At 44.5% G+C, this 12,717-nt stretch overlaps 2 protein-coding genes across 2 annotated transcripts in view; both read right to left on the reverse strand.

Moving 5' to 3' along the window:
* Positions 1-3,144: 3,144 nt before the first annotated feature.
* LOC107185467 (protein abrupt-like) overlaps positions 3,145-12,717 on the reverse strand; it is a 46,792-nt gene continuing 37,219 nt past the window's right edge. Inside the window, exon 6 of the mRNA XM_015573150.1 lies at positions 3,145-4,148. Within this exon, the coding sequence (XP_015428636.1) occupies positions 3,151-4,148 (998 nt within the window). The 3' untranslated portion in view covers positions 3,145-3,150. The remainder of the gene's footprint in view (positions 4,149-12,717) is intronic.
* LOC107185468 (zinc finger protein squeeze-like) lies at positions 6,522-7,201 on the reverse strand. Its single transcript, XM_015573151.1, has one exon. It carries the CDS (start codon positions 7,199-7,201, stop codon positions 6,656-6,658), a length of 546 nt encoding a protein of 181 aa, XP_015428637.1. The 3' UTR covers positions 6,522-6,655.

A 12,717-nucleotide genomic window follows, 5' to 3' on the forward strand; every position in this document is an offset into this window, starting at 1 on the left:
CCGATAAAAGCTCGCTGGACAAGGGGTATGCGAGTGTTCTCGAGATTCGCTAAAAATTGTCGTCGCGTCTCGCGCAAGATCCACGGTCTCTGTTTTATTTTTTTTGTATTCCTCAAATTCTACGCTTCGTATCTGCCGTTTTTTTTGGACGTATCGTCGTTGCACGCGATGAATTCTTCCCCTTTTTTGGGACGTGAAACATCGTGGGCGTGCTGTTTTCAGTGGCTGGCAAAGTCACTGAGACTACTCCCTGTGTTTATCTCGATAAAATGGTCTTACAGCCTACGAGGGGGGGGGAGGAAGTGGTGGGGGGGGGTAGTATACTCCGAGTATTGTGTACAATCTACATATCTAGGTAATAGTCTAAAACCTGAAACTCGTAGCTTTTTTTTAAGTCGTCAACCACAATTATCCTCACTCTCTCACCTGCTCTCGCTGTATACTCGTCACACACACACGCATACACGCCAATTTCCACGCACACAAGAACAAAACTTAAAAACAAAAAAAAATAAAAAGGCAACGAAAAACGAAATTGATGAATCCCTTCGTTCGAACCGCGCTGCGCCACTACGGTGTATTGCTAAAAACACTTTGTTTCTTCCCTTCTTCTCTAGGCGTATCTAACGTGTTTCTATATGTGTATATATATGTATATAATATGTATACGTATGTATAGGCTACGAAGGTATTCCGTAAAATCAAAGTAGCTCGTGTATGTATCATTAGTAGGAACCATTTCGAAGATTTATCCTCGGGGCCAGGGATCGTGAAAATCGCGTATACGGTTGCGATCTACGAGCTCTATCGATCCCCCGCGTCTGTTCACGATCATCGTCGTCGCACGGATGAACGCATCCAACATGGCAAGACCAACCACGTTTCCTTCGATTTGTGCAAAAGAAAGAAAAAAAAAAAAAAAAAAACGAATTATAACGAACGCTTGATTTATAAATAACGTGAATGGAGAGATCATAGATCCTGATGAATTAACATGAATACCGTGAAAGGAGTTCGATCGATGGCTCCCGTGTGGAGCAAAGAAAACGAAGAAAAACTGGCCCCTATCGAGCTTCTATCGTTCTCATTTGCGATTTTACCGATTCCCGTATAACCGATCTGCATTTTCGAATCGTCAGAATGTGAAGATACACGAGCCAACTAATCGTCTAACGTAAAGTTCCGTGCGTCTCGAGGTGATCGATGTCAAAAACTTAAGTACTAGAAAAAGTCATGGCAAGCCCTGGGATATATTTCTGGTCCGATCGATTCAGATGATTCTCGAACAGAGATGAACTAAATGGGAGGAAACATAAGATGACGAAAGGAACAATAAGGGGACCTACACTCCCGTAAGTGGATTTACTCGCGTTCTGCGCGACACTTTGCCTATGACGATTTTCTCGGCCGAGCAGAGCAACGAATAGGAAACACTTCGAGTAATTCACCTCGTTCGACGGTGTATTAAACCATATCTCTACATGCTCGATAGCTTTAATAAAATTCATAAATATATGAGAGTCTAGAAGAACTTGAATTTGCAATTTTAAATAAAATTTCTAATAGATGAGAAAAAAGTAATAATTGTTAGAACAATAAGCTTTATACTTTGATAATTGCTCCAAGTAAAAACAAAAATTGCACAGCTTAACGAAATCGAGAAAATGACATTTATACGGTTGGCACTCCAGAGACTTCAATGCCTGATAAGAGAGTAACGCTAAACATCAGGTTGAATAACGACTACTAATAACAAACGCTATCGTTTATGTGGAAACATGGCTTGCCATTCTGTATCTCTGAACACTACTCGTCAGAATATTTTACCGTCATTTCGAAGAAAATAATTAACATTTATCCTACGAATTACTGGAACTATCTCCTCCTCGTTATTCGACACCATCCATACTCGAATTCATGTTCCGACTACATCCTTCTATTCTCTCGTTCCCTACGACAAAATAAGATCCATTAACAATCGTAATGTAAAGGATGATGATTAATCATGTTCCTAGTGCAACCCTTAATCGTCCAGATCGCCACATTACACACACGCGATCACCACATCTATGTCGGTTTAACCTTTTTATATTCCCGTGTGTATATGTATACGTGTCCCTCGTGAATGTAAAATTGTGATACACGTGTACATGTCATCAAAATTCACGCTTTTGTTCTTCTAAAAATTAAGGGGATGGGGGTGATAACCCTAACGGTAAAACGTTATTTTCTCTCTACTCGTTAATGCGTGTGTGTATGTAATTTCCTCTCTTTCACCTGTGTGTGTACGTACGTACGTCTTCGTGGTACACTAACGTTCGCTATAAATCTAGACAATATATTTTCTTCCTCAACATTCATATATAATAATAATAATAATAATAATATAATATAGTAATAATAATAATATCTTCTCGGGCGTCGCGTGCTCGCGACGGGCACCGTTCTTTAAACCTTTAGAAAATAAAAAGAATTAAAACAGTTGCCCTGGGCGTCACCTGGCTTCTCGATTCCCTCAATCTTTTCGACCCCTCTCATTTTTCTGCGCGAGAGCGCGCGACTAAATTGAGAAAACTCTCTCGTGAGATACCGTGAACGACGTCCATCGCCGTCGCGACGCGCCTGGTCGACATCGCAGCCAACCGAATTGCGTCCTTTCTCTCTCTCGTAATCGTCGTCCTCTTCACAATTTTCCCTCTTCATCCATGAGATTCATCTTGGTCTGTTCTATCACTTATCGTTTATCGTGTGTGTGTTCACTGAGGTAGACAGATGGAATATTAAATGGGGTAAAAGTGTATGTGTGTGTGTGTGTATATGTATGTACGTATGCGTACACACGTTCACGTAGGCAACGAAACTCCGTCTGTTTCGACCATACGACGTAACGAGGGGGATGATTTCGTCCAACAACCAAACCGCCGTTCGGTAAGCGATCGGTTAACCTCGTGCATCGTCTTCCTTCTTCTTTGGAAATAGTATCTCTCGCGACGAAAGTAAAACAGAGGAGTTTCTACTGAGGTAGTGGATGGATTTAACTGTGGACGAGGCAGGCGTCCTAAGGCGTCCAACTTGGACCCCAAACGCGCCGCCAAGCACTTCCTAATCAGGGGAGGGGGCCACGTGTCACAAACAGGTCCTTCGTTCACCTTATTCCGCTTTCACAATCTCTGGCTCTTCGTTATCGCTGTAATCATCCTCTTCACCGCCAGAAGAATCACCTTCGTCCATCAGTCCACCGTGCCTATCTTGCAAGAGATCCGATCGATCCTCGTGCACAACACCCAGTCCTCGCCCCTCGTCTCTACCGATCATAGGGTAATCCTCGATCCCGCGACCCCCTAACTTATCCATCGCGCTCATGTGGGCCATTTTAGCAGCATGAGCGGCCGCCACAGCGGCAGCTTGCTCTGGGCTCAGACCCATCGTCGCAAGGCCGGAATTCTCCGCGATGAACTGCAAGTAGGTGTCCAGGATCGCTGATCCAGTCGCGCTGGTGTTGTGATGGCTCGGATGAAGATGTCCAGGTGGATGAAGAGGCGCTGTGTTAGGCTCACGGCTACCGTGCATAGTGTCCAATGATTTGGCTGCTATCGCTGTTGCTGTCGAGTTCTTCGCACCGCTACTGCTGTTGCTGCCGCTGACTTTGGTGATCACAGTATTGTTGTTGGGAGTCGGCGAACCGTACCTGAGACTCAACGGCAAGGTCAGGTCTTCTGGATCGTCGCCGCCGCAAATGCTGCTGCCTGCCTCGGATGGAGCTCCACCTCGAGGGATCTCCAGCCTCATGTCACCTCTTCTCGGACCAGTCGGACTCGCTCGTGCTCGTAGCTCAGCTGGACTCACCTTGACACCTGCCTTGGCTAGCAGACGAGAGGCCAGTTCGGGATCGAACGGACTCGGCATAGGTAAGACTGGTAGATCCTTGGTGCTTATGCCACGATGCTGTCGCGACATGTGCGAGTGCAACGAGTTCCGCGACTTCGCCACGGTGCCGCATAAGACGCAACGATAACCCGGACAGATCGTGTGCTTGTCCTCCAGATGGGTGCGCAACGTGTGAGCGGATCGATAGATCTTGCCGCACTTCGGGCAGGGACGTGGATCTGTCGCGCGGACCCGCGTCATGTCCAGACCACGCCGGGCGACTGAAAAAGAAGATAAACAAAAGACTGATGAACAACCGTGTTTTCCAGATATCTTGGGAGAAAAATTATTTAAATAGTTAAATAAAGAGTAATCGTTCGAATAATAATGTACGTTGAATGTATTGTTTTTTTTAAATTGTTTCTTGAGGTACAAAAACCTATTTTCTTGTCGAGTCTGCTTTGAAATTAATCTCTGGACTCTTTCTTACGGATATACAGTGACGCAGACATTTGTTTATATGCTTCCGAAATTGCAATTAATTGTACATATTTTTATGCACTTTCATCGTGATTTTTACTTTTACCATGCTTGCAAGACGAATTTTCGGTAATTCTGAAGCAAGATTCATAGTTTGGTACTTAATTTTGTCGAATATATGTGACAGTCATCCGTGAACAGATCTCCGAGTCACTGTATATATGCATTGTAAGCTCTACACAATGGTATGAGAAAGAAATTACCAAGTATAATAGCATTTTCCGATAAACCAGGGAGAAATTAAAAACGTTTTTGTTATTTCGTGGAATAAAGAAAACCATATACGGTGAATCCATGGAACGAAAACTGACGAGTCACGTGAAACTTCTCTGAATACCGTTTTATTGTACAAAGCATTACTTAAATAGTATATACTTCATTTCGTGTGTCGTATATATACGTCTTACGTAACGCTAGTATCTGCTAAAATAGTGCGTATGATACTCTATACACTGTCCGTGGCACGAGCTGTTAACCGTAAAAACGATTTTATAAAGTGAAACACCTAGCATACCGAAAATAGAAGACGATCGGTTCTTTTTTGTTTTTTTTTCCTCTTTTCTCCAGGAATCGTTATCGTGAATCGAGACTAGTACGGTACCGTTTTCTGAACCACTCGCACGACCAACAACTCGCGCACGTGTATATATATATATATATATATATATATACATATACATATATGTATATATATATAATATATTTTCTCGTATTCATTCGCAGCGCATCTCTAGTAACTATCGTACATGTGTGTCCAAAAAAAAACTTAACCTGCCCGGGGAATTTTTTCACCTAGGGGGAATACTGACGCGAAACACAAAACTGTAGAAAAATAAGGCTAGGCGCTGTTCGAGTCGACCGATCGTTCCACATCCACTCGCGATCGATCACAGCGATATGCCTCGAAAAACACTCGTTCCATATTCTTTAATAACATTTTGTCAGGAAACTATTATTAATGTATAATTGAAGAATTTCCTTGCGTGACTTTCTTATACGATTCAGAATGAACAAACGATTTTCGAAGTATCGCTGTGTACGTCTTTGCCATTGATGCGTCTCCTTCTATGCGTGTCCCATACTTATACGTGTATGTGTATATGTGTATGTGTGTGTGTGTAAATATTTGTATAATATTGTGTTTCCTCGATTAACAATTACGGAAGCATCGCAAAGTTACTCTCTTTCTCTCGACGATCGGTACGCGTATAAAACCGTTGACTTGAAATTTCTGTGTTTCTTTTCTTTTCTCTGTCACAAAAGTCGACTTTACGTCCCGCCACGTACCTAATCACACACTCTCTTTCTCACTCTGTCTCGATCTCTCTCGACTCCCATCCTACGGTCTTAAAACTACGATCTTTAACGTAAGGCTGGCTTACTCAGCTTTAGAGGAACATTGTTTTCTCTTGTAAGATACGTAACCTAACCGTTTATATGTCGTCGTCAACATCGTAGTCTTATTAAATCGGCATTATTTTTATTTAACACGACCTATGGTGTGTGACTACGGTTCTGTCTCTCAGGTTCTACTTGGAAATACTGCTTCGTACATATTCTTTTTTTCTCATTTATACAAAATAAACTCTTTTCTCTCTCTATATATAATATATATAATAATATTTATGTTTATATATATATAATATATTCCTTCTTTTCTTTTTCATCAATATAATCTTCCGAAATATATTTACAAAGTGTGCGCTTCTCAGGTGGGAATGGTTTGGTGGGGGTCGTAGGTTATAAGGATGAGTGGTGGGTGCGGTGCTTGTGCGGTGTATTCAAGAATAAAGCACTAAGAACAATTCTTCGGTAGCGTAACCAGCTCCCAAAAAATCGTTCCTTCACCCTCTCTATGTATATATTTACTATACCTCGTCGCGTAACATTTATAGAAAAAAGAAATCGTTTTATAGACTCTGGCACGCGAGAGACCATTTTTCGTCGAAAAACGCACCTTCTCACCGTGTCTGGGAAACGATATCGAGTCCACGTGCAATCGATACACACCGGTCCGAGAAAATATATGGCTGCGGCATAGAAAGGGGAGGAAGAGAGAAAAGAGAAGAAAAAGTGACCATCGACAGTACCACAAAACGAAAACCAAGGGGGGGGGATGGAGAGGGGGTAGGGGGTAGAACACACGAATATCCGAACATTGCCTCGAAGGTCAGCCAGAACAGGGGGATAGGATGGACACCGCGATCGTATATGCCCGGATAATCCCGTTCTTTTGTATGCCACTTTATCAGACGTAGGTCCATCTGAGCGTCTTGATCTGATCCCACTGTACGGGATGCTTCAGACGCATGTGGTTCCGCACGCTGTTCGGATGGGAGAAAGTTTTCGCGCACGATGCTACGGGACAGGTGGGCGAGTCGCGGGGATAATGATGCTCCAAGTGAGCCCTCATCGTGCTGATGTCCTGTAGGGTCCTACAACAAAGCGGACACCTGTAACCGTGCTGTTGATGATGATCACGTATCAGTTTCTGTTGCCTAAAGTCCGCCGTTCTCTGGTACTTGCTGCTGGTCCCAGGGGCATTGGTACCCGTGGATCCACCTGTGCTGGTCGTTGTCGACTGGTCTTGATGCTCGTCTTCCTGTCGTGCCTGATGATGGTGATGGTGAGGAGGAGGAACGGATGGTGGATGATGATGATGACGTTGATGATGCCGATGATGATGCTGTTGGTGATGGCTGTGGTGGTGGTGGTAAGCCGCGCCCTCTGCCTCATCGAGCCCGTGATCTGCAACCACCACCACACCAACGTTACCACCAGCCACCACCACCATATAAACCCAACCCACCCCCGAAACCCTAATAAAAATAGAGTATACCCCCAAAGCTGCCGCGCGCGCGTCATCCCCCCCCCCCAACAACGGTCTCATGCGGAATATCTGAACGAGGCGGCAAGGGAGAAAACGGGGAGGGGGTTACATCCCGCAAATGGTTGCCGGTTACTGGTATCTGGCGGATCGCTAATTGCTCTCTCTCTCTCTCACTCTCTCACACTCTCTCTCCCTGCTCGATATCGGGCGCAATTGGCAGACAGGACTGCACGGAATCCGCGCAATCATCGCGTAAATCGAATACTAGAAGCGGAGGCACTCGAACGTGTTCGGGCTGAATCTCACGTGCCAGATTATTACGGGAAGCATTTCGCATCTATTCAAGGGGTTGGGGGGGGGGGGGGAACAGAAGCTTCGTCACCGATAAATTTGAACATCTGGTTAGATCCGTAGGGTGGCGAAGGTGTTAGCGTTCGTTGAAACACATTTTTAGAAAATTACCCTTTGTACGGTGAACACGATCGATTTTACCGATTGCAGCTGATTTTAGAAGATCGAGAACGTTTCGTATCGCGGAATATTCTTGATCGGATAACGTGATCGTGGAATTAGAAGTTTGGGGTATGTACCCTTTGAGGGAAGTCGAGACGATCGAGGAGATATTGCATCAGCAATCGAAGCTACGGAAAAACAGGAAGAATCTCTCTCGATTGATCTCGTGGATACAGCCGGTCTCTCTCGGATAAAGGTCTTATCGACTTTCGTATAAATACGAACCGGGTCGTAACCCAGATCGTGGTCTACTTTCGCAGTCTAATATCCTCCGCAAAAGAGACAGACTGCGCTAAGTCCCACGGAAAGTCTACAGATACATCGAACAACTACATCGGTGTTGACAGTTTGAATATTTTGGGGGACAAACAGTAAATCACTGGCATTCGTCGCCTCATCGGCAACAGTTTTACTTACGTGCCTTTTTTATTTGAAGTAGCTATTAATGTTCAACTTTCTCAGAATTTCGTTTACTATTATGCTTTGGGGGGGGAGCAATCGAGATCTTTGAGGTAGGGCATCGTCCAAAAAAAGATTAGGAAACACTGAACTATAAGGTTGATGCATAATTATCCGGCGTTTATATCGGCGCGTTGTTCATAAGTGAAAAGTAGCGTTTTGTTTATTATTTCTGTATAAAAATAATCTTCTCTATTGTTTTAGAAAAATGCGTGTCGAAAACCATAGTCATATTCGCCATATTATGCTCTACCACTTTGAGAAAGGATGGAAAGCAGCACAGTCATTTCGCGATCTCAACGAACTTTTTGGCAAAGGAACAATCAGCGAAAGTCAGTGTAGGGAGTGGTTTGCCCGTTTCAAATCGGGTGATACCAGCTTGGAGGATAAGTCAGGAAGAGGTCGGCCATCGGATTTCGACGATCAGGCTCTTCTGGCAGCCGTGGAAGAGGACGAGAGTCTGACAACACTCCCTACACTGACTTTCGCTGATTGTTCATTTGCCAAAAAGTTCGTTGAGATCGCGAAATGACTGCGCTGCTTTCCATCCTTTCTCGAAGTGGTAGAGCATAATATGGCGAATATGACTATGGTTTTCGACACGCATTATTCTAAAACAATAGAGAAGATTATTTTTATACAAAAATAATAAACAAAACGCTACTTTTCACTGATGAAAAACGCGCCGATATAAACGCCGGATAATTATGCATCAACCTAATACACGGATGAAAAGCGTTGTTTGTCGAATTCAGCTGTTCTACCTGTATAAATAACCAGTTGAAAGGATACCAAACGTATCTTTGAACATAACATTCCGTGGAACCTGAAACAGTCGCCTCGAATGTAGAGCAACACAAGTCGAAAGCTATCTCGGCCATCCTCAGGGACCAGACTGTATTCAAAAGAGTCGGGCAACCGCCCCAAACTTCATCTAATCGCGGACCGTTTTTTCGGGGTCTCGTTCACCATGCACGCGAGAGTGGACGAGGAGTAGGACGACCGTACTCATGGCAACGAGGAGGACGAGGAGGGCGACTGATGCTGCTGCTGATTCGGATTGTTCAGGCTTGGCCGTTGGTGTATCCCGTGCGCCTGTAGCTGGTGATTGATCAGGTAATGCTTGGTCTTGCATCGTTTACCGCACACGTTGCACTGGGGCCACGTCTCCGGCGGCGGCCAATTCGAGTGGACATTTTTCACGTGTTGCCGCAGGTTGCTCGGCGACGAATAGCTTCTGCCGCAGTAACGACAGAGAGGCCTAGCATCGTCGTGGCGCAGTGCCGTGTAGAGTCTCGCGAAATTCTCCACGGCTTGCGTAGTTTCGCTGGCGGCCGCGGCCACCGCCGCCATCGCGGCTTCCTCCCTCTTCGGCATCACCGATCCTACAACCAGGACGTGCCCGTCAGTTGATTCTGTCGCGTTTTCCTCTCTTACTCTCGTTTTCACCCTTTCTCTCTCACTCTTACTCTCATTTCTTACGTCTCAATCCCAGGCACTACTATTCAGGCTATACTCTGTGCTTTCTCCTTGGCATACACACAGAAGACAATCAATCGTAACTTTTCTACCTTCAATATACACACCTAGGGAGACACCCTCGCACTGAAACCCTACCTCTTTCCAGCCACCATACACACCAGCTCTGCCTTGACCTCTTTCTCTCCACTTTTTTATCCATCATTTCTCTCACTCTCCATCAGCACCCTTATGGAACATACTGTGTATATCCTTCCTGAATGTGTCACACACGCTTACAGAGAGAATTCTTTCGTATCCATGCACAATACACCTTCGCACTCTCAACTGCTGTCATACATGTATACACTTGTATCCACACAGACACACACACTCGCGCACTCGTAGGCTACTCTCGTACTCTCAGGGCATGCCCGGTTGTAGGATGTTTTGGTGTGTTGTTGTTGTTGTTGATGTTGTAGTCGTGCCCCCGTCAGCGTTGTTCTCCCATTTACGAAAGTACGCACGCGATTCGTCCGCCAAAACGCACCCTGATCATCGGTTATTGCGCATGTAAGCCTTTTCCACTCTTCTCGAGCTCCGTCGAGTTCTCGAGATTACTCGACGCGCGATGATCGTCACATTAAATCACCCTTTGGCTCTTTTGATCAACGTACAGAGACCGTTTCACGCGCACACGTCTTCCAGAACGGAGGACATTGTTTGACACGTTCGCGACGTTTCCTCCGGATGAAATGGAGGTTTTTTTTTTTTTTCGGATAGAAAAAGAGCCACAGGTATGTAGAAGAAAAAACGTGTGATCCCCCAACGAGCACCGTTACCTCCCGCCTTTTCCACGTGCAATTTTCAAGCCCTCGATACGAGCAAGAGAGAGTAAGAGAGAGAAAGAAACAGACAATAGTAGACAGACAGAGAAAACAAAGGCGGATCAAGACAAAAAAGGAGTTCCCGGTGTAAGAAAGAGATAATGTGAAGACGGAAGACGGGATGGAGTGTTGGGAGAGGAGGAGTAGGAGAGATATATACGGAGAGAATGAGAAAAGAGAGAGACAGCGAGCGAACTACGTAAGAACCCTCGTATTGATCCACCCTCTACGCCTCGTTACGACTATCTTTCCTACGAATCTCTAAGCAAAAGGCCTCTCCCACTTTCGTGCGCGTCTCATTACGTAAAAAGGGGAAGGATGTGCAGACTGGGCCTAGTGACAGGTATCATCATTCGGGATCCTCCTACGCGATCCCTTTCCTCTCTAATCTCTCTGCGATTAAATTCGTTACTTTTCTGTATTCGATCGGGAAATTTCTGTTTTTCTATTGGGCGCCAATGCACGGCATCGTGATCCTAATAAACTGTGGCTGGTAGGCAACAGACAAATATATATGGTTATCAGGAAAAACGTCGCATGTAATATTTTCACTTTAGAGATATTGTCGTTTAAAGTTTTCCTTTTTACGTTGTTTTGCGTAATAGGGATGAATGGAATATTGGACTTCGGTTAAATTACATTATTTTTCTGAACATATAAAAATTTGTTTTCATGCATTTGTTCTAGTAAATACAATTAATCCTATATTCCACAGCTCGATGAATGCATAAACTCAAATTTTTCGAAATTCTGACACGTGGCGTTTTTCCTTACAGCCACAGATATGACGTCCCTGATCGATAGAAGTCTATTATAAAAGAGAGTGCGTGTAACACGTTTTAACGTAAACTCGTTTATCGAACGCAGCTGGTCTAGGATTGAAATGCTCCCCTCGAGTTTCTAGTTATTGGAGTGTTAAGAGGTTAAAAATGTATCCAGCAGCGCACTCGAATGATCACGACGATCTATGTGGGCGGGGAGGGATCGTATCGTCGCGAGGTTCCGTTTAATTTACGAGCGGACTTCATCCCCGTGGCTCTCAAAGATTAATTTTTGCTGGTGTGAAATATCACTCCCGTAGCAAGAAGGAAAACGCGGTTCCCTGATTTACAACGCGGTACGTACGACCAATTTATTAGAATTACACAACCATCGGTACAGAGAACGCAGAATCCCATATCCGCCGATGATTTACGTATCGACTACTCTCGGCCAGGTATTATGGTCGAAGCGAGCCACCGATCCCTTCCCCTTCCGTTCTGATTTTTCGCCGTTAATCGCGACTAAATCTCAAACGACCAATACACTGACACCTGTGCGTGGGATATAAATATTTTTTCACGCGAAATACTTTGTACAGACTACGTGGCATAACTGTGAAACCACCTTAAAACTTTCAATTCTTATATATTGGATTTAAAGTGAGAACGAACCAAATATTCCAAGTCTGAAATCATATTGAGAAATAATGTTTCTCCAGAAAAGGATAGATTACAGTAAATCATTCTATGCACTGAGTGTTCAGACGTCATCCCCTCCACTGGGCATCTCCCCTCTCCCCGTGACGAAAAATTACATCTAAATACTCAGTACCTTCAAACACTCATCAATAATTTACTTTGTATTTCCTAAAAAAAAAAAGTGGTTAGTTTTTACTTTAACCACAATATATAAGGATTGAAAATTTTAGGGTGATTTTATATTTCATCACGGAAATTTTCCCTTTCCAACGAAGAATTTCATTCCAACGGAGAGAGTATAATTAAGCTCGCGCCACACCTCCGATCCCCCGTTTTCCCTCTAAGCTTCCGGTCTTCGATGTACAGAATGTTGATTCGCTTGAAATAATATTCCAATGGAATATCTGTCTCTAGGTGGCTCGCCAGAAGGCAAAGCGTGAGAGCTTAATACCGCCAGCCGATTACGCGGACGTCGATTCTTTTAGAAAGGGGTTTTTCTACGTCGTTTCGTATCACGTAAGACAGCCCGAGTGAGTAATCGTACCGAGACGAGTTCGATCGATTAGGGGGGCGGCGAGTGTACGTGCGCGCTTGATTACAACGAGCCTGCGAGCCGATCGCTCGGAAGAGAATGATAGAGCGTCTGGAAGGGGGGTAAAGGAAAGAGCAGAGGGAAGAACGTCCGACCGGAACAGAAAATATC

Source organism: Dufourea novaeangliae, unplaced genomic scaffold, assembly GCF_001272555.1.
Source record: "Dufourea novaeangliae isolate 0120121106 unplaced genomic scaffold, ASM127255v1 scaffold57, whole genome shotgun sequence".
Lineage (NCBI taxonomy): Eukaryota > Metazoa > Arthropoda > Insecta > Hymenoptera > Halictidae > Dufourea > Dufourea novaeangliae.